Source organism: Cololabis saira, chromosome 4 (genome assembly GCF_033807715.1).
Source record: "Cololabis saira isolate AMF1-May2022 chromosome 4, fColSai1.1, whole genome shotgun sequence".
In the NCBI taxonomy this organism is placed as follows: Eukaryota; Metazoa; Chordata; class Actinopteri; order Beloniformes; family Belonidae; genus Cololabis; species Cololabis saira.
The window spans coordinates 12,963,430-12,985,264 of record NC_084590.1 but is presented as its reverse complement, the minus strand read 5'-3'; the positions used below and the strand labels follow the sequence as shown (position 1 = coordinate 12,985,264).

Sequence of the window (21,835 nt, the reverse complement as noted above, 5' to 3'; positions counted from 1 at the left end):
TCCACTCACATAAAGTGTGATAGCGCCATCCTGTGGTGGCAAAAAGTGAAACCGGTCCAGTTGTAATGTGAAGGAAGACAAGGTTATACAAATTAAATATTTATTTATATTGTAGTATATACAAGAATATTATATGTTGCATTGCAGTAATCATACACGTGACAACAAACATTACATCAACTGCACGCGGTACATGTTTCTCACAGACTTTGCTGTTATTTTTCTACACCAATAGATTAAAAAGATTGTATTTCATGAGATTATTTCCTAATCTTTTTTTTTCTTTTCTTTTCAGTGATTATTTGCAAACGTTCAAAATCACTTCATAATGGGTTCGGGCAAAGGAACACATTTAAAATGACATACATACAAACCCTTCTGCATATTTTCCTTTCTTTTATTATCCCCATTATTACTTTTTATTTTTTTTTATTTTCTTGTTTTTAACCAGAATGTCCTGTTTGTAATCTGTAAACAGCTAGAGTGAATATGTATTTTTTTCTAAAAAGAATAACAAAAAGCCATGCTTTTGATCATACACCTTTAACTGAGCAATGTCTGGAAATCATTAGCATCGTACACACAATTAAGATATAAAAAAATCCATAAATCAGTCAGTAAATCAAAGTGTTGTGAACTTGTTTAAAAGGATTATTTAATCACAATGAAACACTTGGTTGATGTAAATAAAAGGACTGTGGGAGCAGGTTCACGGGAGAGTGTGATAGATGTTAGTGTGCATTCAGAAACAACCATTTCACTTCCACTGACTTCAAAGTTTTCAACTTTTCAATGTCCCATGAAAGAGGTGCTTCTAGAAATACATTTCCTAGAAGAAAAATAAATGAAAACAGACGCCAGGCTTGTGCTTGATCCATCTGACCCCCATCTGGGTTAAATGTGGGATTCTTGGAAACAGAGCGGGCGTGGACTTGAAATGGACAAATGGCACAGATCCTATATGGGTTCAGTGTTATTGGCCCCAAATGGGAAACCTTTGTGGGCCAGACACTTGGCGCTCATGAGGGATATAAACGGGCTCAATGGACATGGACTAAGAAAGTCTGAACTTGTGCGGACCCCATAGATCCACAGATCCCACCCAAAGTCCATATGGACAAACCCATGTGGGGCTACCGTTGAACATTCTCCACTCAGGAACCATATTCGTTGCCCACATTAACCCATGTGGGCCCCACATATAAATGCTGCGAGCACAAATCCCTGTTCTGCAGGGCTGGGCTGGAGTTCTGGGTTCAACAAACCTTTTCACTCGGACACACATTAGAATATATCCCAGGACAAGTGATGCATGTACAATATTTCACTACAGTACCATTAAAATAACCCTAAAAAGTCCTTTTTTTTCTTCTTTTTTTGTGTTATAGTTGGTAGTAAAGATACCGGTGTGACATAAAGCTCAGGACTAACACTTAAACACTGAATTTGATTCAACATGGACTTAAAGTGCTCACATCAAGATTCATAACAAGTGTCACTGTGCACTGAGATTCACTTACATGTCTCACAGAGAGACATTATTGTAAACTAAGACAAGGGTTGACGGTATAAAAAACCTGTAGGGCTCAGCTGTAATAGTCTTCTGCTCTAAGAGAGGGGAAATAAAGTGACAAATGTCTCTCTCCACGTCCTGATTATATGTCATATATAATCAAAAAGATTATTTGATTACGCACATTAGCAGCCTTAGCCTCCAGCTTTGAATGGTTAATCACATTTAATATTCAGGCAAAGCTACAGCCTCAGCTCTGCATCTCTACCAGGAGCCAACTACAAACATCATCGCTGGAAAAATAACATTTCATTTTGAAATAGGCGTTTGGGGCGTTCAATCTTCCGACGGGTGAACCCTGAAGTAGGTGACCACGCAGTGGCCAGTGAGTGTAGAGAGGAGTGAATGAGTCCATCCTTCATTAAGGAGCGGTAGGCAGGTCATGTGACCACTCTCATTACATTAGCACCGTTGTGTTCTGCTGTGCTGGCTGCAGGCAGATTAGCCAGTCGATGAACAATCCTCTTAAATAAGTCTGCATTAAGCCACGGTGAGAGGCTGGGTAGCCCTCTCCGTCCTCTGCCTGCCCCATCCCAGCTCTTTGAGTCTTTCTTTCTCTGGATGCTCCTTTCTGACGCTCCTTCCTCTCCTTGGTATTTCCTTCTTTGATATATCTCCTTCTATTCCTTTTGTTCAGATCTTGTTGTCCACCTGCCTGTTTGCTTTGCGGAAATGAGTCTTGATCTCTTCTGTCACCATCTCTTGCCAGTTGTCCCTAGGTAACAGATGATGTGGAGTTAAACCCATTGTTGCATGTCACAGAGCATTTCATTTTCATTTCAAATTCAGCCACAATCACTATTAGAAAAAAAAATTAAAAGGAGAAGTTTTAGATAGAAAAACAGGGCAAAGATGAATGGGGGCTTTCCCCGATCTGCTTAAGATGATGCAAAAAAGAAGATGGAGAAGGTGATGAAGGTGATAAGATCAAGAGATTAAAGACAGTAGCAGATCCCTAGCAGTCAATAAGATGCAGAGGAAAGTGTGGGCAAAGTCTCACATCAAACTAGACGGTCACAGTAACACTTTCACAACACGACACGACACGAGCCGGGATCCAGATCTATACCTCCGGAGTTTGTACTGAGAGGGTCAAGCCTTTTTCTCAGCTTTCTTTTTCCCGTACGCAGCTATATCTTCAGGTCTGAGCCCGTGATTGTCTTCCCTGAAGTAACATGTGGAAAGTAGTAGTTTGCATGATGCCACAGTTTCACAATAGTTACAGGATATGTTGATGAAATGAATGAAAACTTTTTTTTAAAGGAAATATATCTGTTTAGTCAGACATTCAAATGAGCAATACAATGTAACGGTGAGTAAACAACTTGTATCAAGTCAGCTTTGATGCCATTAAAGATCAAACAGCAGGTTCCTGGTGGTATTCTTTTTTAATCACAATATATCAAAATGATTATTCCCATTTTTTATTCTCTTTCTTATTAAACTACCGTATTTTCTGGACTATAAGCCGCACCTGCATATAAGCCGCATCCGCTCTATTATTTAAAAAATAATTAAAAAAAGATATACAGGCCGCACTTGCATACAAGCCACATCCACTCTATTTTAATAAAAAGATATGCAAGCCGCAGATATTTATGTTGTTAGATTAGATATTTACAACATGTACGGAACGATTTTGAACTGTAAATGATGTACATGTTTGTACCTAAATAGATCCTTTCCTAACAGTGTCTTTTAACACGGCAGCAACTTTGCTGATTAAAACGGGACAGAACCAAGAGAAAATAACCGGTATTTATTTATCTATTTATCTGTTGGAAATTTGCTTCTACTTCTATCTGCTAAAGAAGAAGAAGCGTATTTTTCTTTGCATTTATTTTGTCTTTGTTTTGATTCTAATTCCGGTTAAACCACCCAGAGCGGTGGAAGAAAAATCCACAGAATAGCTGCACCTTTGTATAAGCTGCACGGTTCAAAACCTATGAAAAAAGTAGCGGCTTATAGTCCAGAAAATACAGTATATATTTAAAAAACAAAACAAGGAACAGTAAAGGATTTAAACTCTTACCCTGGTTTAATCTCTGGTGGGTTTGGCAAAGGTTTTGCAAAGTCGGTTTTCCCCACGAGCCAGTATGTCTCCTCAATCCCTTTACCCTGCAAGGAAGGAGCGACAGGTGAGTACAATCCAGTAGAGAAGCAGTACAATCAAACGTTTTGTGAATCAGGAAGGTCTTTCCGAGACGGCTACCTTCAGCTCCGTCTTGCCTCGGACGTCTATTTTATAACCATCATTAAGAGAATGGAGGATCTGCACAGTGCTCATATTTACATGGATTCTATAAGCTGGGATGAAAAGAGCGAATGTAAAGACAGAAGATGAAGTAAAAAAGCAACACAAAATGATGAACTATCTTTAACTGAGTCAGACTGAGACTCACGCAGCCCAGTGGATTCCATACGAGAGGCAGTGTTGACGGTGTCTCCAAAAAGGCAGTACCGAGGCATGGTCAGACCTACAACCCCAGCAACGCAGGGCCCTGCAAACACACGCCACGGGATCAAATAGTCCGGCCTAATGCTAAGTCACATCGTGATCAGACTTTAAACAAAAAAAAAGTATTTCCACAAAAGAGCACAAGATTAAAAAAGGGGTTTATTGAACATGAGTTTAATGAACCGGCATTAAATCTGGATTTGATGATGATTCTTGCTGGGTACCAGCCCACCTGAGTGAATTCCTATCCGTATCCTGACGGGCACGTCCGGCATGTGTCGCATGTGGAAGGAGCCCACTGAGCTGAGGATGTTCAGTGACATGTTGGCTATCTCAGCTGCGTGCTTGTTGCCATTTCTCTTAGGCAGACCTGATGCCACCATGTAGGCATCACCGATGGTCTCCACCTGTTCAAATTCAACATCGTTATTCAGCTCCTCACATTGTTTCTCTATACATCACTATACAGGACTGTCTCAGAAAATTAGAATATTGTGATTTTCTGTAATGCAATTAAAAAAACTAAAATGTCATACATTCTGGATTCATTACAAATCAACTGAAATATTGCAAGCCTTTTATTATTTTAATATTGCTGATCATGGCTTACAGCTTAAGAAAACTCAAATATCCTATCTCAAAAAATTTGAATCTTCTGGGAATCTTAATCTTAAGCTGTAAACCATAATCAGCAATATTAAAATAATAAAAGGCTTGAAATATTTCAGTTGATTTGTAATGAATCCACAATGTATGATTTTTTTGTTATTTTAATTGCATTACAGAAAATAAAGAACTTTATCACAATATTCAAATTTTCTGAGACAGTCCTGTATCTCTACTTGTTATGGAGATAAAATGCTGCAAAAGCTTCTCAGACTGTTACTTAAGATTTTTGCACACAATCATTTATTTTTGATAATTACAGATGCATATTTTTCTAAATAGATAGATGTGGTGATGCTACTCTCTTATTTATCAGAGAACAGGAGGTTTTACTGGATTCAGAGTCCAGAGAGGAATCAACTACACCAATGAACCCAAGCAGGATAAGCTCTGATAAGTTCATAAGCTTGGTTTACATTTTTTAATCGATATTAGATATATTTTCTGACCTTGTAGACGTCGTGGTTACTGAGCACCGCATCAAACAGCGTGTAGAGGTCATTGAGAAGATCGACCACCTCGATGGGATCACTGAGCGAGGAGATGGTGGTGAAACCCACGATGTCGCTGAAGTAGATCGTCACCTGATCAAAGTATTCTGGTTCAACCGTGGCACCGGTTTTCAGGGCCTCAGCTACAGAACTGGACAGAAAAATAACAAGATTTACACAATCAGATAACAGGCCGGTACGCATGGGTGCAGATCCCGGGGGGGAAGGGGGGGACATGTCCCCCCCAATTTCTGAAAAACATGAATTGTCCCCCCCAATAAAAATACCCTAAATTATTCAAAATTGAACAAATGTATTTTCCGGCTTAAAGGTTGAATATGTAGAATATTTATTAAAAATATATTTCTAAAAAAATAATACATCCACGGTGCGTTCTGAGGTGTACAGAATGAAAGCAATGGGTCCTTTTTTTTTTTTAGAACTGTTTACCACCATAACTGTGTTAAAACATGATCAATTAGTTTAAACAACTTGTTTAGGGCTCCATATTTCATCCATATATCAATTGATCATGCATAAAGTAGTCCCATAGGATAAAAGGAAGATGGTGAGAAGAATTTGAGATGAGTAGACACTACATGCCCAAAACCCTAAAATTATGATTTACGAATATAACAGTTAAGTAAGCAGTGACACACACTGTTGGCTGTTTAGGACAAATAAACAAGAAAGGTAAGCACAATAAATGATTCCCTGTGCAGTATTTTTTGGCGAGCCTTTACCAATTTATGGCATGGTATGAGTCGCATATTGGCAAAAAATTAAACATTTAAATCACGTTGGTGTCCCCCCCAATCCTGACATCGGATCTGCACCCCTGCCGGTACGCTGCACAGATTCGTATGGGTTTTAACTCACGGTGGCAGCATTTCAGAGAGCAGCTTCTCCGTTCTCTGCTTTTCCACCTCCAGCTCCTCTGTCCGCTCTCTGATGAGATCCTCCAGGTTGGAGCTGTACTGCTCCAGCATCCTCAGCATGGAGTCGATGATGTTGGTCTTCTTACCCTTGTTGATTGTCTTGAACTATTGGAAATATAAGACGATCATGCAAATCATATACACATAGGCCATTTTTAAATAGTTTATTTGATGACCAGCAACAATGAGCAAAGAAGATCAAAGAGATGTACCCTGTCAAAGATCTCGTTAAAGGCTGGTCTGCGGTCGGGCAGCTCGCTCCAGCACTGCTTCATCAGCTGGATGCATTCAAGAGGAGCCTGATCTGGGGCCACTGTGGGACGGCACATCGGAGGAGGCTTCTTCACCTTACGAATGATCTCTGAGGACAAAATGGACCAAATGGGACACATCGGTGCATTTTTGAACAAAATTATGCAACAGAATTTCTGTCAGAACATCTTGTCCACAAAGGTTGTAAATAAAATTAAAGCTGCAAGCAGCGATGAACGGGCCCGCGCACCCTTGTGCACGTTCAGGCGTGCTGCAGTGGAAGTATGACTTGCATGTAGATTCTTCAGGACTGGACATTTAGCGGATGATGACACCACCCACAACTCTCTATATCAAACCATTCAAAAGTTATGGCAGGAAGTAGGAAATATCAGATATCGACCAATCAGATGAAGGGGCGGGGCTAATTTTCAGCAATTATGTTCAAGGACTCAAAACCATGTCCGATGACACCACCCACGAGTCTTTATGTCAAAGCATTCAAAAGTTATTGCAGAAAATCGGAACGATTACATATCGACCAATAAGAAGAAGGGTCAGGGCTAATTTTCACCAATTAAGGTGAAGGAGTCAAAACCGAGTCAGATGACACCACCCACATGTTTTTATCACAACCCATTCCAAAGTTATGGCAGAAGGTAGGAACTATCAAATATGGACCAATCAGATGAAGGGCGGGCGCGCTTTTTGGCATCTATCGTCGCCACGGTAATGCTTTTGACTGAGAAAAGTAATGCGCGTCGTCGCAGGATGGAGATGCACATTTTGATGTATAACACACCTGGGTGCACGCTACGGTTCGTGCGTATTAACTGCCGAAGGAATGGCATAAATTGCGCCAAAATTACACGATTAATTCAAAATGTTCAAAAAATGACCGACTTCCTGTTCGTTTTCGGCCATGGCCCCAAGAGACTTTTCTTTAAGTTGCGACATGATGCAGGTGTGTACCGATTTTCGTGCATGTACGTCAAACCGTATTGTGGGGCTTGAGGCAAGAAGTTTTCTAGGGGGCGCTGTTGAGCCATTAGCCCACACCCATTAATGCAAACCAGTAAATATCAAATATTTCGCCAGGCCTGGCTTGCATGCAAAATTTGGTGACTTTTGAGGCACGTTTAGGGGGGCAAAAAGGCCCTCATTTCGTCAGAAGAAAGAAAGAAAGAAAGAAAGAAAGAAAGAAAGAAAGAAAGAAAGAAAGAAAGAAAGAAAGAAAGAAAGAAAGAAAGAAAGAAAGAAAGAAAGAAAGAAAGAAAGAAAGAAAGAAAGAAAGAAAGAAAGAAAAATTCCTACAGATACAATAGGGCCTTCGCACTGTAAGTGCTCGGGCCCTAATTAAAGCTGCAAGCAGCGATGAACGGGCCCTCGAGTGTACAATTTTTACCCATAAAGATCATGGACTCAAAACTATGTCCTATGACACCACCCATGACTCTTTATGTCAAACCATTCAAAAAATATGGCAGAAAATTGGAACTATCCAATATCAACCGATCAGAAGAAGGGGCGGGGCTAATTCATGGCAATAAAGGTCAAGGACTCAATACCGAGTCCGATGACACCACCCACAACTCTCTATGTCAAACCATTCAAAAGTTATGGCAGAAAGTAGGAACTATCAAATATGGACCAACCAGATGAAGTGGGAGCACGCTTTTTGGCGTCTATCGTCGCCACGGTAACGCTTTTGACTGAGAAAAGTAATGTGCGTTGTCGCAGGATGGAGACGAACATTTTGATGTATAACACACCTGGGTGCACGTTACGGTTCGGGCGTATTAACTGCCGAAGGAATGGCATAAATTGCGCTAAAATTACACAATAAATTAAAAATGGCCGACATCCTGTTCGGTTTCGGCCATGGCGCCAAGAGACTTTTCTTTAAGTTGTGACATGATACGTCAAACAGTACGTCAAACCGTATTGTGGGGCTTGAGGCACAAAGTTTTCTAGGGGGCACTGTTGAGCCATTAGGCCACGCCCATTAATGCAAACCATGAAATATCACATTTTTCGCCAGGCCTGGCTTTGGTGACTTTTGGGGCACGTTTAGGGGGGCAAAAAGGTCCTCCTTTCGTCGGAGGAAAAATAAAAACGAGAACGAGGAAAACAATTCCTACAGATACAATAGGGCCTTCGCACTGTAAGTGCTCAGGCCCTAATAAAAACAGAATGCATGACATCCATCTTTTTTCTACTCCACATCATCCCACTCAGGTCTGGAGGCTGGAGCTTGTCCCTGTCTCTCTGGTGCCAACACCTGGACAGGTCACCAGCCCATCACAAGGCAGGTTATGAGGGAATGACTTGCAAATGATTTAGACAAAGAGCTAACTCATCAAATACTGAATAGATTCTTGTTTGTTCTGAAAAATCTGGGTTAATTTCCAATTGATGCAGCATCGTGTTTCTGAAAATTTAAGTTAGAGAGAACGGCAGGAAATGATAAAGTTGTGAAATACTATGAAAGAGAAAAAAAACAGCTGGTAAAATATTTCCCACCTGATTAAGTTAAACAGGGGCGCCGCTAGGGATTTTGGGCCCCATGAAAATAATCTTTACCGGGCCCCCCAACACAGCGGCGAAATTTGTTGATTCTATTTTACATACAATGCATTTTAATGGTATTGCAGGCGTTGATGTTTCCAAAACAAATAAAGTTATTGTTACCAGGGAATTGAAAATAAAACATTTGTGATTATATGTTATTTAATAACTTAGTGTCATTATTTTTCTTTATTATAATTTTGATCATCATTAGGGGCCTCTCTGGGCCCCCCTCAATCATGGGCCCCTATAATCCGTATCCTTTACCCCCCCTTTTCGGCGCCCCTGAAGTTAAATAGCATCAGGTGATAAAAATGATAAAGAGAACATACAGTAGGCTATTAGAGAGGCTGTAAGTCAAACGGGATGAGGCGAGTATGAAAAATGGATGGTTGCTTCTGATTATGAAATTGTAAAAAACATGAAAATTTCATAAACTACAGTTTGCGATGTTGATGAAAAAGTGAGAAAATCCTTGCAAAATGACCGTCCACAAAGAACAAGGCTTTAACGCAATACCGATTGGCCGTAAAAATACAAAGAAATAGAAAGAGTGCTACAGAAAGGTTCCTAACCCATTTAAGTTGTCAGTATTTACTGTTTTAGACTCACTTTTTCGGTGGTCTCAGAGAGTCAACTATATAATGTATGAAAGCGTTCAAACTTTCCTTAACTTTCTTGTTTCAAGCACTTATGGCAGGATCAGCAGTTTCAAGTGTTGTCATAAACTAAATCCCACCTTTTCTTCGTACATTTCTTTTATTTCTTTTAGCAGAAATGTTGAAGTCCCTCTACAGGTGATAGATTAGATCTAGATTTTCAGAGTGACTGACTAGTCACAACAGTTAACCCTACTTTATTGATCAGCCAGACAGAAAATGCCCTGAAGGTGCTGCAGAAATGTTCTTGTATCTTTCACCAAATCTGTGTCGTGAAACTATCTGTGGATCTACATACAATGAGTTAATCGTACTGGCTTAGTTTTGTCTCTGACCTGGATAATCTCCTGTGAGACCTTGTGTCACAGCTGTGGGCTTTCTCAATGAAAACACTTAAACATCTCAAAGATCTCTGATAAAAGTAAGACGCTTCAGAGCCATAAAAAGGTGCAAAATACGTCTGTGTATGTAATTTTCTCTGACAAACATAAAAACAACTTTTAGAAAGATCTGAGCTGACTCGTGGTGCTAAGCTTTGGTGCTAATCTGTGTGTGAACTGACAATTCAAACTTTGTAATTCTTCTTTGGAGGCAAATTCTATCAGGTTACATTTGCTCGCAAATAATTATGTTCAGTTTTTACAGAGTCTTACACACACAAAAAAACCCCAGGCCTCTGCAACACTCAGCTCAACAAAAACAGTGTCATCTCAGTCAAACCAAACCAAGCCAGCATTTTCTTATGCGTTGGCCTGTTTTCACCTGCACCCTTTCCTCCGCCGTGAACTCGTACCTTCAGGTGGCAGATCCAACATGCAGTATGGGGGTCCTCGCACCACCACCTCTTGAAGGATAATAGAAAAACTATACACATCTCCTTTGCATGTTCCTTTCCGAGAAATCGCAGGGTCCCGCAAGAACTCGGGAGCTGTCCAGAACAGATCTGAGAGAGGTTAAAGAACAGACTTTGAATGATGATGGACTTACTTGATGATGGTCGTTTTCACAAGCCTCACTTATGTTAAAGCCTTCAATGCCAAGAACCACTTAATTTATCACTTCTTGCAATTTATAGTATGTTTTTTAGTTTTGTTTCCGTCTGTGTTTTTTTGTCTTTGCTTACTTGTTACTTGTCCAATATATCCATTCTTTTTCAATGTTTGAACCCAAATTATTAGTTTTGTTTTGTATAAAACCTCCTGAGTCGAGGTTCATAAAAGGGTAGGCATAATAAGCCTTGGCTTCAGCCTATACCTTTTCGGTTACACTTAAAATATTGGACCTTTTTTTATGTTGTACTATGTTGTATCCAAATGGACCGAAATAAAAAAACTCAAAATCAAAATCAAAAATCAATAATTTAAAGCCTGGAGGTTTTATACGGTTGGTTGCTTATAAAACCTCAGACTGTCATTTATAATGTTGAGACACATTTATTTCTATTATTTTCCAGAAAATAAGCTACCTTCAGGCGAGTGCTCTTCTAAAGGAGCTTTCTGAGACTCCAGAAGCTCGTTGAAGCCATAGTCTGTGATCTTGAGGACAAAGCGCCCATCAACCACACAATTTCGAGATTTTAGTCTGCCATGTGGAAAATCTCTGTGGTGGAGATATTTCATGCCCTGGAAAAAACAACACAGCATTGTTTATTGGTAAAGAATATATAAAAAATGTTTGTTATTCTCACCTCCAGAAAAAAACAAGGTTTTTGGTCTTTTCAAATAAAGTGAGCCCATAATAGCTTTTTAGAGCATAACAATTACTGATGTTTACCTTGATTAGATCAAGCAGCAGTGAGGACTTGAACATCCAGTCTAATTTGACGTCCTCGTTCCTGAGCAGGTCTTGCAGACTGCCCCGGGAGCAGTGCTCCGTCACCACTGCAAACATGGAGAAGTCCGTGAAGAAGCCCAGGAAGGGGTTGACGTTCTCGTTTCTCAGGTCTTTCATCTAAGAAAAGAAACAAGGAGTACACGTGTTTACCGTACCACATTACAAACTTTAAGCTTGTATCACGAGTCCCATCGAACTCTTGAATCGCAAAGAGATGCCGCTCTACCCTTGTCAAAATCCTGGTGCTGCTTTGTTTCACCTCCTTGAACTGGCTCTCTTCAAATTTCTTCAGCCACACCCAGTCACCCTGGAGAAAAAGCCATTTGTAACAATAAAATTAAACTCTTGTCTTGTGCAAGGAGAATGGAGGTGAATTAAGGCCTCCACAAAGCAGCCTAATCCCAGCGCGTGTCCATATCTGTCGAGACTTATGCAACAGAGGCTTAGATGGAATCTGTTGTGGACCACATACAACGCGTGGCAGCCCTCTGCCCCTCTGTAATAGTATGAAGACTTTTAAAAAGGTTCTGTACAAGGTTCATGTTTTATTTCCCAGGAGGCATTTATGATCAACTTGATCATCATTAGTCTACTGTATGTGGTTGCATATTATCCTTTATATAGCTCCCATAATAGCACAATGAAAGTGTATGTGAATGGGATGGGAAGGAAAGTATTTTTTAATGCTATGGACATACAGGACTGTCTCAGAAAATTAGAATATTGTGATGAAGTTCTTTATTTTCTGTAATGCAATTAAAAAAACAAAAATGTCATACATTCTGGATTCATTACAAATCAACTGAAATATTGCAAGCCTTTTATTATTTTAATATTGCTGATCCTGGCTTACAGCTTAAGAAAACTCTTAAAATATCCTATCTCAAAAAATTAGAATATTCTGGGAATCTTAATCTTAAACTGTAAGCCATAATCAGCAATATTAAAATAATAAAAGGCTTGCAATATTTCAGTTGATTTGTAATGAATCCAGAATGTATGACATTTTAGTTTTTTTAAATTGCATTACAGAAAATAAAGAACTTGATCACAATATTCTAATTTTCTGAGACAGTCCTGTATAGCTGAATAAAACAGCGGCAAGTAGAAATAACTCAACCAGTCAACTGAATGTTGTTGTTTTAAATGTACAGTATTTTCTTTCTTTCTGTGTTTTATTTTCTGATAATCTAACCAGCATCTCTGTATTTGAGGCCCTTCACATGCGGTCAGAGGAAAAACACAGTCATGGCGTCTTCAGTAAAGCCCACCTCATACACGGCCACGCTGGAATTCTCCTGAGTTGCCGTCTGCATGCTGTTGACAGAGTGGGAAGGGTCCGCAGATTTCTCTTCAAGAGCACTCTTGGATTCACACAAATCCTCTAAGGTGATTTTCTGTAAGACATTAACACCGTCGAAGGGTTGAATATTAAATCACTTTCAAGTACTGTAGTAACGTCAAATGTGCCAGTATAAAAAAAGTAAAGCCATTTTATGCAGTGAAGCTTCTTAAGTCTAATGATGATGCTGCTCGCCTTTTTGCTAAGCTGAGGGTTGATGAAAGTAAGATCCTCTAAAGTCAGCAGGATCCGATTGGGACCTTTCACCAGCTGGATTTGTTGAAGTCTCCTCCTGCCGAAAGGATTTATGAAAATGAAAGGACATTTGTTCAGCCATCTCTACTCAATTAAAGATACCATTCATTGTGTTTGAAAAGTCAAACATTCTTCATATGTACACCACGGGCTCCGGTCCTTTAGCGGCTCTGCCCTTCGTCTCAGGAATTCTCTCCTACATCACACACATAATACTGACTCTCTTTAGATGTTCAAATCCCTACTAAAGATGGATATTTTTAAAATTGCTTATTCTTTGTAGTTTATTGTCCTTTCTTTTATTGTTTTGCTGTTTTATGTTGCATAATCCTGTGTTGTTGTGTCTCCTTATATAGTGACCTTGAGTACCTTGAAGGGGGCCTGTAGATCAAATGTATTATTATTAATTATTATTATTATTATTATTATTATTGTATAAAAGGCTGTTCCAGAGATTCAGGTGTACCACAGCAAATATGGACCTTAGGATTTTGGTTGTAGCATGAAGATGTGCAGGTTCAGAAATGTATACTGGTTACTCTCATAAACAAGTAATACAACTTTAAATCCCCTATAATCCACTGGAAAACTATCCAGGGTCTACGCGTGCCTTTTGCCCTTCTCCCGTTGACAGCTGGGCTCCAGCAGAACTCTGTTGCCCTAATTAGGATTGAAGCAGGTACAGATAATAGACGGATAGGTCTTAAAATAAACTGAGGGCAGTGCAGGGACACTAGTACAGGTGTGATGTATCACACTGTTTAATTCCTGTCAGAAAAGCCAGCTTCATTCAGATAATATTTACAGCCGGCTGGTGACAAAGTGAAAACTGTTCGAGCCCAACATCGAGAGATATTCAATAATCTAAATGAGGAATATTGATGGAATTAAGTACTTTCCAACTTTTTGAAGGCCTTTGCCTTGCCAAGGTAGATTATTTTAAATAGCTCATCTTTGTATCAGATTTGAAGACACAGTCAAAAATCCCCCAACTGGGCGGCAGTAAGAGCCTGATAGCTCAGTACCACTAGCTGGGTTGTCCAAATCATGAAATATCTGTTTTATTCTTGTTCAAATTCAGGAACTGTATCTCCATTCATGATTGTGTATCTCCACGACAGCTCAGCAGAGCTTGGATCCACTAATGGACGTCTAAAAAGGCAGAGAGCCCAGTAGATCTATCTGTAGAAGAAGTTTTACTTATTAAAAATCAAGTAACATTTTTTTGAATATGTGCATTTTTTTATTTTTTTTTTTGGAATAATGTGAGTAACACAGTTCAGACAACGCTTAATTAGACCCTCCTGCAGGTCTCTGTACTCTAGAGGTGATCTCTATGCTAAACGCAAATTAAGGAGACACTGTAGCACTTTTTAACAAGCTTTTCCCACCGCTTTCCACCTGGATGGGTCCAGAAGAAAGTCTTTTAGGGGTGGAGTCAGCCATTTAACGCCACTTCAGCCCCTCTTCTGTTACGTTTGCCTATTTCAAATTGGTCACAGAGCTTTGAGAACCACTTCTACAGCACAACAAATGCAGCAAGATGTGAATTTGCGTGGAGATAAAGATGGAGATGTACCCTTTAATGTTTTTGCACAAAACATCAATCTCTGTTCACGTATACCAACCAACATGTATAAAATGTGAAGATGGAAGCTGAAAATAGTGTAGAGAGAACAAAAATCTGGCTAAATTTAACATGATTTCCTGTAACATAAATCAGACTTGTATTGTATTTGCAGACCATACCTGATGTAAAGGCTTACGATGAACCCTCCTATAGCCAGACTGAGGATGACACCCAGCACTATTATGATGTACATCACCTCCACACCTGAGAGTGACGACACATACATTGGTATTTTGGGAAAAATGCCAAGGATGAGTGCCAAGAACAAAGAATAGACATGGACAAACATTAAGTCCCTCATACCTCCTGTGCAGATGGTGGTCTCATCAAACCAGCAGCTGGAATCTGGCGGAGGAGGGGAGCCACCCGGAAAATTAATGGACCGCCCTGCAAAACGTAGCAGTCCTGCTTCTAGGTCCACTGTGGAGGCTTGGTACAACTGACTCCCCTTCCCGTCAGAGTCCAGGATGACGTAGTTGGTCTTAACTTCACCGCGAGTGTCCACTTGGTACTTCTGGTTGAAGCCGCTGAAGGTGGTATTCTTTATAAAGTTGGCCAGGTTTGACCCCGAGAGCCTCATGCCTGCTTTCCTGGCATTGTGGATGGAGTTGGCCAGCAGGTAAATGCTGTTGTAGATGGTTCCAAACAGGGGGTTAACCTGCACGGTTACCAGGGGAGCAAGACAAAGCCCAAGAGATATCTTATTACAACTATCTCATGCACATAAATACACAATACAGTGCATTTAGGGAATAATACGAAGCACTAATCCTCTATTTGCGGGTCGTGGACCTGTTGTCAGTGGCTCGGGGTCTTTGTCTCAGGTAAACATGTATTTTTGAGTTTTTCTGGAGCTACTTCTCAGTTGTTTCATTTTTTCATTTCACATTTTTTTTAGGGAAAACACACACACACAGTCTGTTAATATTGATGGTTGTTGAAATGTTTTGATCGTCATGTCAGCTTTACAAGTTTGATCAAGTCACTGTAGAGTTTTACTGATACCGTGCTTTTTAAATATTCAGTCCAAAGTTATAAATCTTGGGTTGTTTTTCTTTGGAACTACTTCTCAGTTGTTTGTTTGTGCCTGAACGCACTGCTATAATCTGAGGTTTACGTTGCACCATCTTCTCATTAAAAAAAGGTAATACGTTTAAAAATGTCTTCGATTTAAGTCACGATTTGTCATTAAGGAGTGATGGTGGATCCTGAAGGTGGATCCCAGATCACTGGTATAAAGTATATGTCAAATGTATATCATGTAATAAGTACAACAATAAGCTTCAATGTGTTAATGCAATGTGGAACATGTGGTATGATGATAAACTACTGAAAAACAAATGATCTTTTAAGAATTACCAAACACATCTATGATATCTATATGAAGAGGGAAACTTGTGTTTTTTTCTTTTTATTGTACTATATTTTCTGCCACAAATGTGACTTTTTCCACCATGCCTTAAGCTCACCATTTGTAGTTCAGTCATTTCTCTGTCTACATCTTCATGTGGTAAATTCACATAATACCAGAATAGTGGCTAGTTTGGCAAACTTTAAAATAATTTGTGTTGGTGTATAGAGTCATATTTTCTTTTGTATGGACCTCCAACGTTAGACAAAGTATTGAATCAGCTGTTTAAGTTTACATGTACCCCCTGAGAGAGGGTTTATATTTACCACCTTCTCTCAGCAGTGCAACTCCAAAATATTTGCTTTTGCTCCCTCATTTTTAACAAAGACTTACTGAACCAGAGGACTGGAGACAGCAAAGCAGATTAGTCTTAAAGAAAGTACTTAAATTAGTCAGAATAGGACAAAAGGGGCTGCAGCGATGAAAAGATCAGGAAATGTATTTTGTTTCCTTAGCAGTAGCATAGACCACGTAACAATATTCTTTTAAAATATCATTGATTTGCAAATGTCTATAGTATGGAGTTTTTAAAATTTGCATAAAAGGTAGAACAACACAACATGTCATAAAAAATCACTGTTTCCCATCATAAAGAAATACCATAAAAAAGGGTTTATCTCAAATACACCTTTGAATGCATAAATAACTTTATATTCAGGCATTCTCACTATAAATGACTGATTGAAGAGGTCAATCTTTTATATCATGTCCAGCCATGCAAACCCTTCCTACCTGCTCTACCTGCGCTGGCTGGATCACCTCCCCGCCCCTTACAGCCTCTGCAAACGCCTCGTTGAAGGACAGCGGCTCCGAGGCCATGGTGACGGTGAGTACAGCGTCGTAGGCCCCCCGCAGAAGGCTGTTGTTTTGCAGAGGGAAGTAGGAGACGTTGGCGTAGGGCACGCTGTACTGCAGAGTGTCGTAGGGCACGAACACGTACTTCCCTGAAGTCATGCCCATCTTGTGTGCTTTTATAAGAAAAGTGGCCTGCTGTTCACCACCAATCAGGATGGAGTGCATGCACATGATGATGACTGCAAGAAATAAAAAGCAAGAAACACATTGAAATCATAAATGTACTCATTTTTGGAGAAATAACACAGTATACTTGATGATTTGATATGATTAACATTTGAGAGGATGGAGATGTTTTGTCAGGACTTAAAGGTGCCCACACCCTGATTTACTGGGAAATCCACTTCAATCTCCCCCTATCTTTCTCTGTCAACCATGGATCTGTCTTTGAATTGTATAAGAAGAAATTCATCTTGCAAAAGAAATAACATTTGTCCCTCATTTCCTGTGAAATCCCTAATCTAATTACATAGTATAATTGCAGTTTTTGTTTGTGTTTGAGTTGCACTTTCAATACTTTTAAAAATAGACTTGAACTTTTGCTTTTTGATGAAATTTATATTTAGGACTATTTCACATGACTATCCTCCAGATGGACTTCCCACTGGATTATGGGAGTTACATCTGGAGGACCTGCCATAATCATTTGGGAAATCTATTTAAATATACAGGACTGTCTCAGAAAATTAGAATATTGTGATAAAGTTCTTTATTTTCTGTAATGCAATTAAATAAACAAAAATGTCATACATTCTGGATTCATTACAAATCAACTGAAATATTGCAAGCCTTTTATTATTTTAATATTGCTGATTATGGCTTACAGTTTAAGATTAAGATTCCCACAATATTCTAATTTTTTGAGATAGGATATTTGAGTTTTCTTAAGCTGTAAGCCATGATCAGCAATATTAAAATAATAAAAGGCTTGCAATATTTCAGTTGATTTGTAATGAATCCAGAATGTATGACATTTTTGTTTTTGTAATTGCATTACGGAAAATCACAATATTCAAATTTTCTGAGACAGTCCTGTATTTATTCTGCACTTTTTGTATCATGTATCTGCCATAGTTACCGTTAATAACTTTGCTTTTCCTTTCTCTCTCCCTGTGTTTGTTCTTTCTCTGGAGCCTCTTTCTTCTCCTGGTCAAGCGGCAACCATTGTACGCATTGACGCTGATGCGGAACTAAGTTTTGTCGCAGTTCCTCGACTGACCTATAGGAACTGGCTCCAAAAGTGAGCCAAACTCCATTGATTCACATGTTCAAATGTCCAACTTTAGAGCAGGAATAAATAAACTTTACAGCATAGTTCAAAAAACCTTTTTGGTCTCAATCGTTTGATCACATCCATGGCAACTCTGAGGGGGGTGAAATATGTTGTACCAACCCCAGGAGAGTTTATATAAAGTATTACATTAATTTCTAATATGATTGATTGACAGTCAGCTTAGCCAATCGCTAGCTGTTACTTCCTCATTTGTAATTGTCATTCTACCACGCTTAGCAAAGCTTTACTCAGCCTTGGGTAAACGTGACAGTAACTTTTGATTTCACCGCCGAGTCAACATGTTAAACCTTATATTCTGCTGTAAACGTCTGTCAGCAACTCTGTAGATATTTTGTCGGGGTTCAGTTGAAGGAGCTGGGAGCAAAGCTAACTTTGATTGACATATGGTGGGCTTGTTTCTGTCGGCTTCCAAAGCAACATGGCTGTGTTATTATTATTTCTGTGTAAAGAATCTTGAGATGGCTTTTAAGTTTGAATCTTTACTCCTCTCCTCCCTCATAAGCCATTTTAAGAGGATGTAAGAACATTGTGGTGGATTAAGTCTAGATATTTGATAGTTTGATATTTCACAGTTTTGTAAGTTGATCACTAGCAATAACGTATGTAAACATATTTTACACATTAGCAAACATGAAGATTTCAGATAGCTGCCTTGTTGTTCGGACTCACCCTTTACTTCTCCTGCCTTTTGGATCTTCCTCAGGGTATTTTCCACCTCTGTGTCATTCATCCCCATAGATGTAACGAGACCAACTGGAAGCCCCTTCCTCCTCAGAGCAGCACCCACTCTCACAGCGGTGTCTATCCAGATATCTTCGTTGGACGAGACCACCACAGAACTGGCCCACCCGTAGTGTTTAAACACAGTGAACAGCACCTCGGCAGGAAACGGCACTGTCCTTGCAAACGTTGGGTAGCCTGTTAAGCGTTCCAGCTCGTAGGCAACACAGCCGAAAGAGAACAGTCCTTTATCCCAGTCCTTAGACAGAAGAGAAGCTGCGATACAGTATCCTGGGTTGGTGGGGCCAATAATCACATCTGCTGATTTATCATAGTAGACATAAGCCATAAGTGCTTTGGAGGTTTCGCAAGGTTCCTGGAGAATGATGAAATCCATTTTCAGACCCAGATCCAGATTGAAGTCTCCGTTTATCCTGTTTACAGCCAGCCTGGCCGCGGCGGTAGGAAGGGCCCTGTAGTAAACAGGGTCGCAGTTCCAAGGGCCCAAGACCCCCACTTTGAATATTAAACAGTGAACGCAACAAGGAAATGTCAGCACTCCCAAGAGAACCCATAATAGAAAGTTGTTAAAGGGCAGCGCCTGTAAAACTGGTCTGCTTTTTATTATGGGATCACATGAATGGTTGGACTCCCAACCATTTGGAGGAATATGTTGCATTGTCCTTCCAGGGTGTCCAAGATAGTGAATATTTGTATTCACTATCGATTACCTTTCAGTTACACTACTGATGCCTGCAAAACAGAGACAAATAAAACTCTCAGTCATTTTTTTTTTCCCAATATATTGCTAATTTTAGTCACATGTGGCTTAATTGGAATAACTTACCATATTTTCAAGCTTCGGGACAGCTTTACGATCTGATGAGAGAATCTCACAGGTGCCCAGCTTGGATCGGTTTGTTTGTATTCTGAAAGGTGGTCCCCTAACCATCCCCAAACCTTACCTATTCACTCTGGTGTTGCTCCGGCAAAGACACAGTCCGTTCATTGCGTTTAGACCGTGGGCTGAAAGTGACAGGTAGAGCTCAGGCGCTGCGTCTCTACCGTTTGGAGACAACTTCAGCACCCTGGAGAGCTACTTACGTCCCGCAGTCAAAGTCTCTGAAGGCTCCTCTGTGTATCCACAAACAGATGTGTTCTCAGGCAACATATCGCAAAAATTACAAAAAAGGTATTTTTTCTTCTTTTTCTTCTTTCCTTTTAATGTATAGTTGGAAGAAAAAAAAACGTATTCCAAATCAGGTTAAAAAAAATCTTCAAACTGATCAATATGCAATTATATATTTATTCAAATTATAATAAAAGAAAATGATCTATGTATTAACAGCATAGGAGGCCAGTGTCAGCTTGAGGCCCATTCAATCAAATCCCTTCAAAGTGACCCGGGCCCAAACGTAGGTGTTACTCACTAATCCATTTTCTAGTGAGGCACAATATAAGAGGATTGACAGCAGGCCTTAGTCTACTCTAAAAGCCTTGCTCTCATTTAGGCTAGCTCTTTTGTCCTGGAAGTATAGTAACAAATTATTTTTATTATAATTATTTACCTAGTTGGATATGAGATGGTTTCACATAGTAAAAAATACCTTTGAAAAAAAATGTCAATAATATTCTCATTGAGCTTACTTTGATGTGCAGAGTGTGGCCAGTTTTCTTGCCATGGTGACACCTTAGACAAACTGCACCAAGACACATGCACTTTGATTTAATTGGCCTAATATGCCCAGAGAAGGTTCCACAGATTAAATGAATTTGAACCCTGCTGGAGAGGGAGTAATTAGAGACAACAAAGGACTTTCCCTCTGGGTCTCATGAGCTCTATTGCATTTTGTATGCGTCAGTCTATTCAGAGCTGGGCTTTTTTTTCTTTGCTGTCGGTGAAACAACCAACCCAGCAAGAAGAGTTACAGGAAGATATTGATGGAATATCAACATGTATTAGGGACACAATGTGGGATAAAGGATGGCAAGAAAAAAGAAAGACAAAAAAAACATAAATATATATATATACCTAATAATATCCAGGGTAAATAATCAGAAATTATTTCAGAAATAAACCATTTCCTTTATGCGTACATAGCTCGAGAAAATGATTCCACCTTTACTGACCTACATGTACATCACACGTAAGCTGAAGAGCCTCTTAAACGTAACACCTTGACAACACTGTCCTGCATCCAGGAATAGAGGGCAGAAATGATGACGCAGCTCAATGTCTACACGCTGAGCAGAGAAACAACGGCAGAACACCACGCTGCTCCAGAGACAAGCACTGTGCTGGCTTCTGAGCAAGCAAATGAATGCATAAACAAGAATAGAAGTCAAGGAGTAAAACAGGCGCTAAAAAAAAGTGTCAAAATGTACACGATTTATTCGGCCTCATTATAAAGCATCCACCAAGACAAAAAAGAAACTACAGAATCGGCTAAAAGGAGATGAATGATTAAACGTGCCCTTGGGCTACTAAAGCAGGACAGTAGGGGGAGATGAAGGCGATACTTGATTGAAAGGTAAATTGAGACACCAGGGAACAACATGTTTTGAAGTGCCTTGCACTTTTTATGTTGACATATGCACAGACGCTCTGCTTAACTGACCAAAGTCATCCTTGAACATTGCTCATAGAACAACAATGAAGGTTAAATCTGTTGTTATGGTCAGGTGAGTTGAGTTAGGGGAGAGTTGAGTTTCAACTCAAACAAATAATCAGAAATATGAACAAAACTGTATTCAGTAAATTACTGTAAATGTATTTTCTTCATGAAGGAACGTACTGAGTCATAATTACCAGTAACTCCATCTTGAATATATTTAGGGTTTTGAAAGAGCAAAGGGTCCATGACTATAGGCGTTAGGTAAGCCATGACAA

At 39.6% G+C, this 21,835-nt stretch overlaps 1 protein-coding gene across 1 annotated transcript; it reads right to left on the bottom strand.

Annotated features, from left to right (window-relative positions):
- Positions 1-110: 110 nt before the first annotated feature.
- On the bottom strand, positions 111-20,338 carry gucy2f (guanylate cyclase 2F, retinal). Its single transcript, XM_061718891.1, has 19 exons — positions 19,793-20,338; positions 18,895-19,698; positions 16,809-17,110; positions 14,969-15,323; positions 14,785-14,869; positions 12,976-13,072; positions 12,710-12,835; positions 11,665-11,745; positions 11,379-11,555; positions 11,071-11,227; positions 10,399-10,548; positions 6,339-6,487; positions 6,068-6,231; positions 5,147-5,339; positions 4,264-4,438; positions 3,976-4,074; positions 3,786-3,880; positions 3,606-3,691; positions 111-2,288 (listed from the first exon to the last, which is right to left on the bottom strand). Exons 2-19 carry the CDS (start codon positions 19,622-19,624, stop codon positions 2,207-2,209), a joined length of 3,303 nt encoding a protein of 1,100 aa, XP_061574875.1. The 5' UTR covers positions 19,625-19,698; positions 19,793-20,338; the 3' UTR covers positions 111-2,206.
- Positions 20,339-21,835: the final 1,497 nt, after the last annotated feature.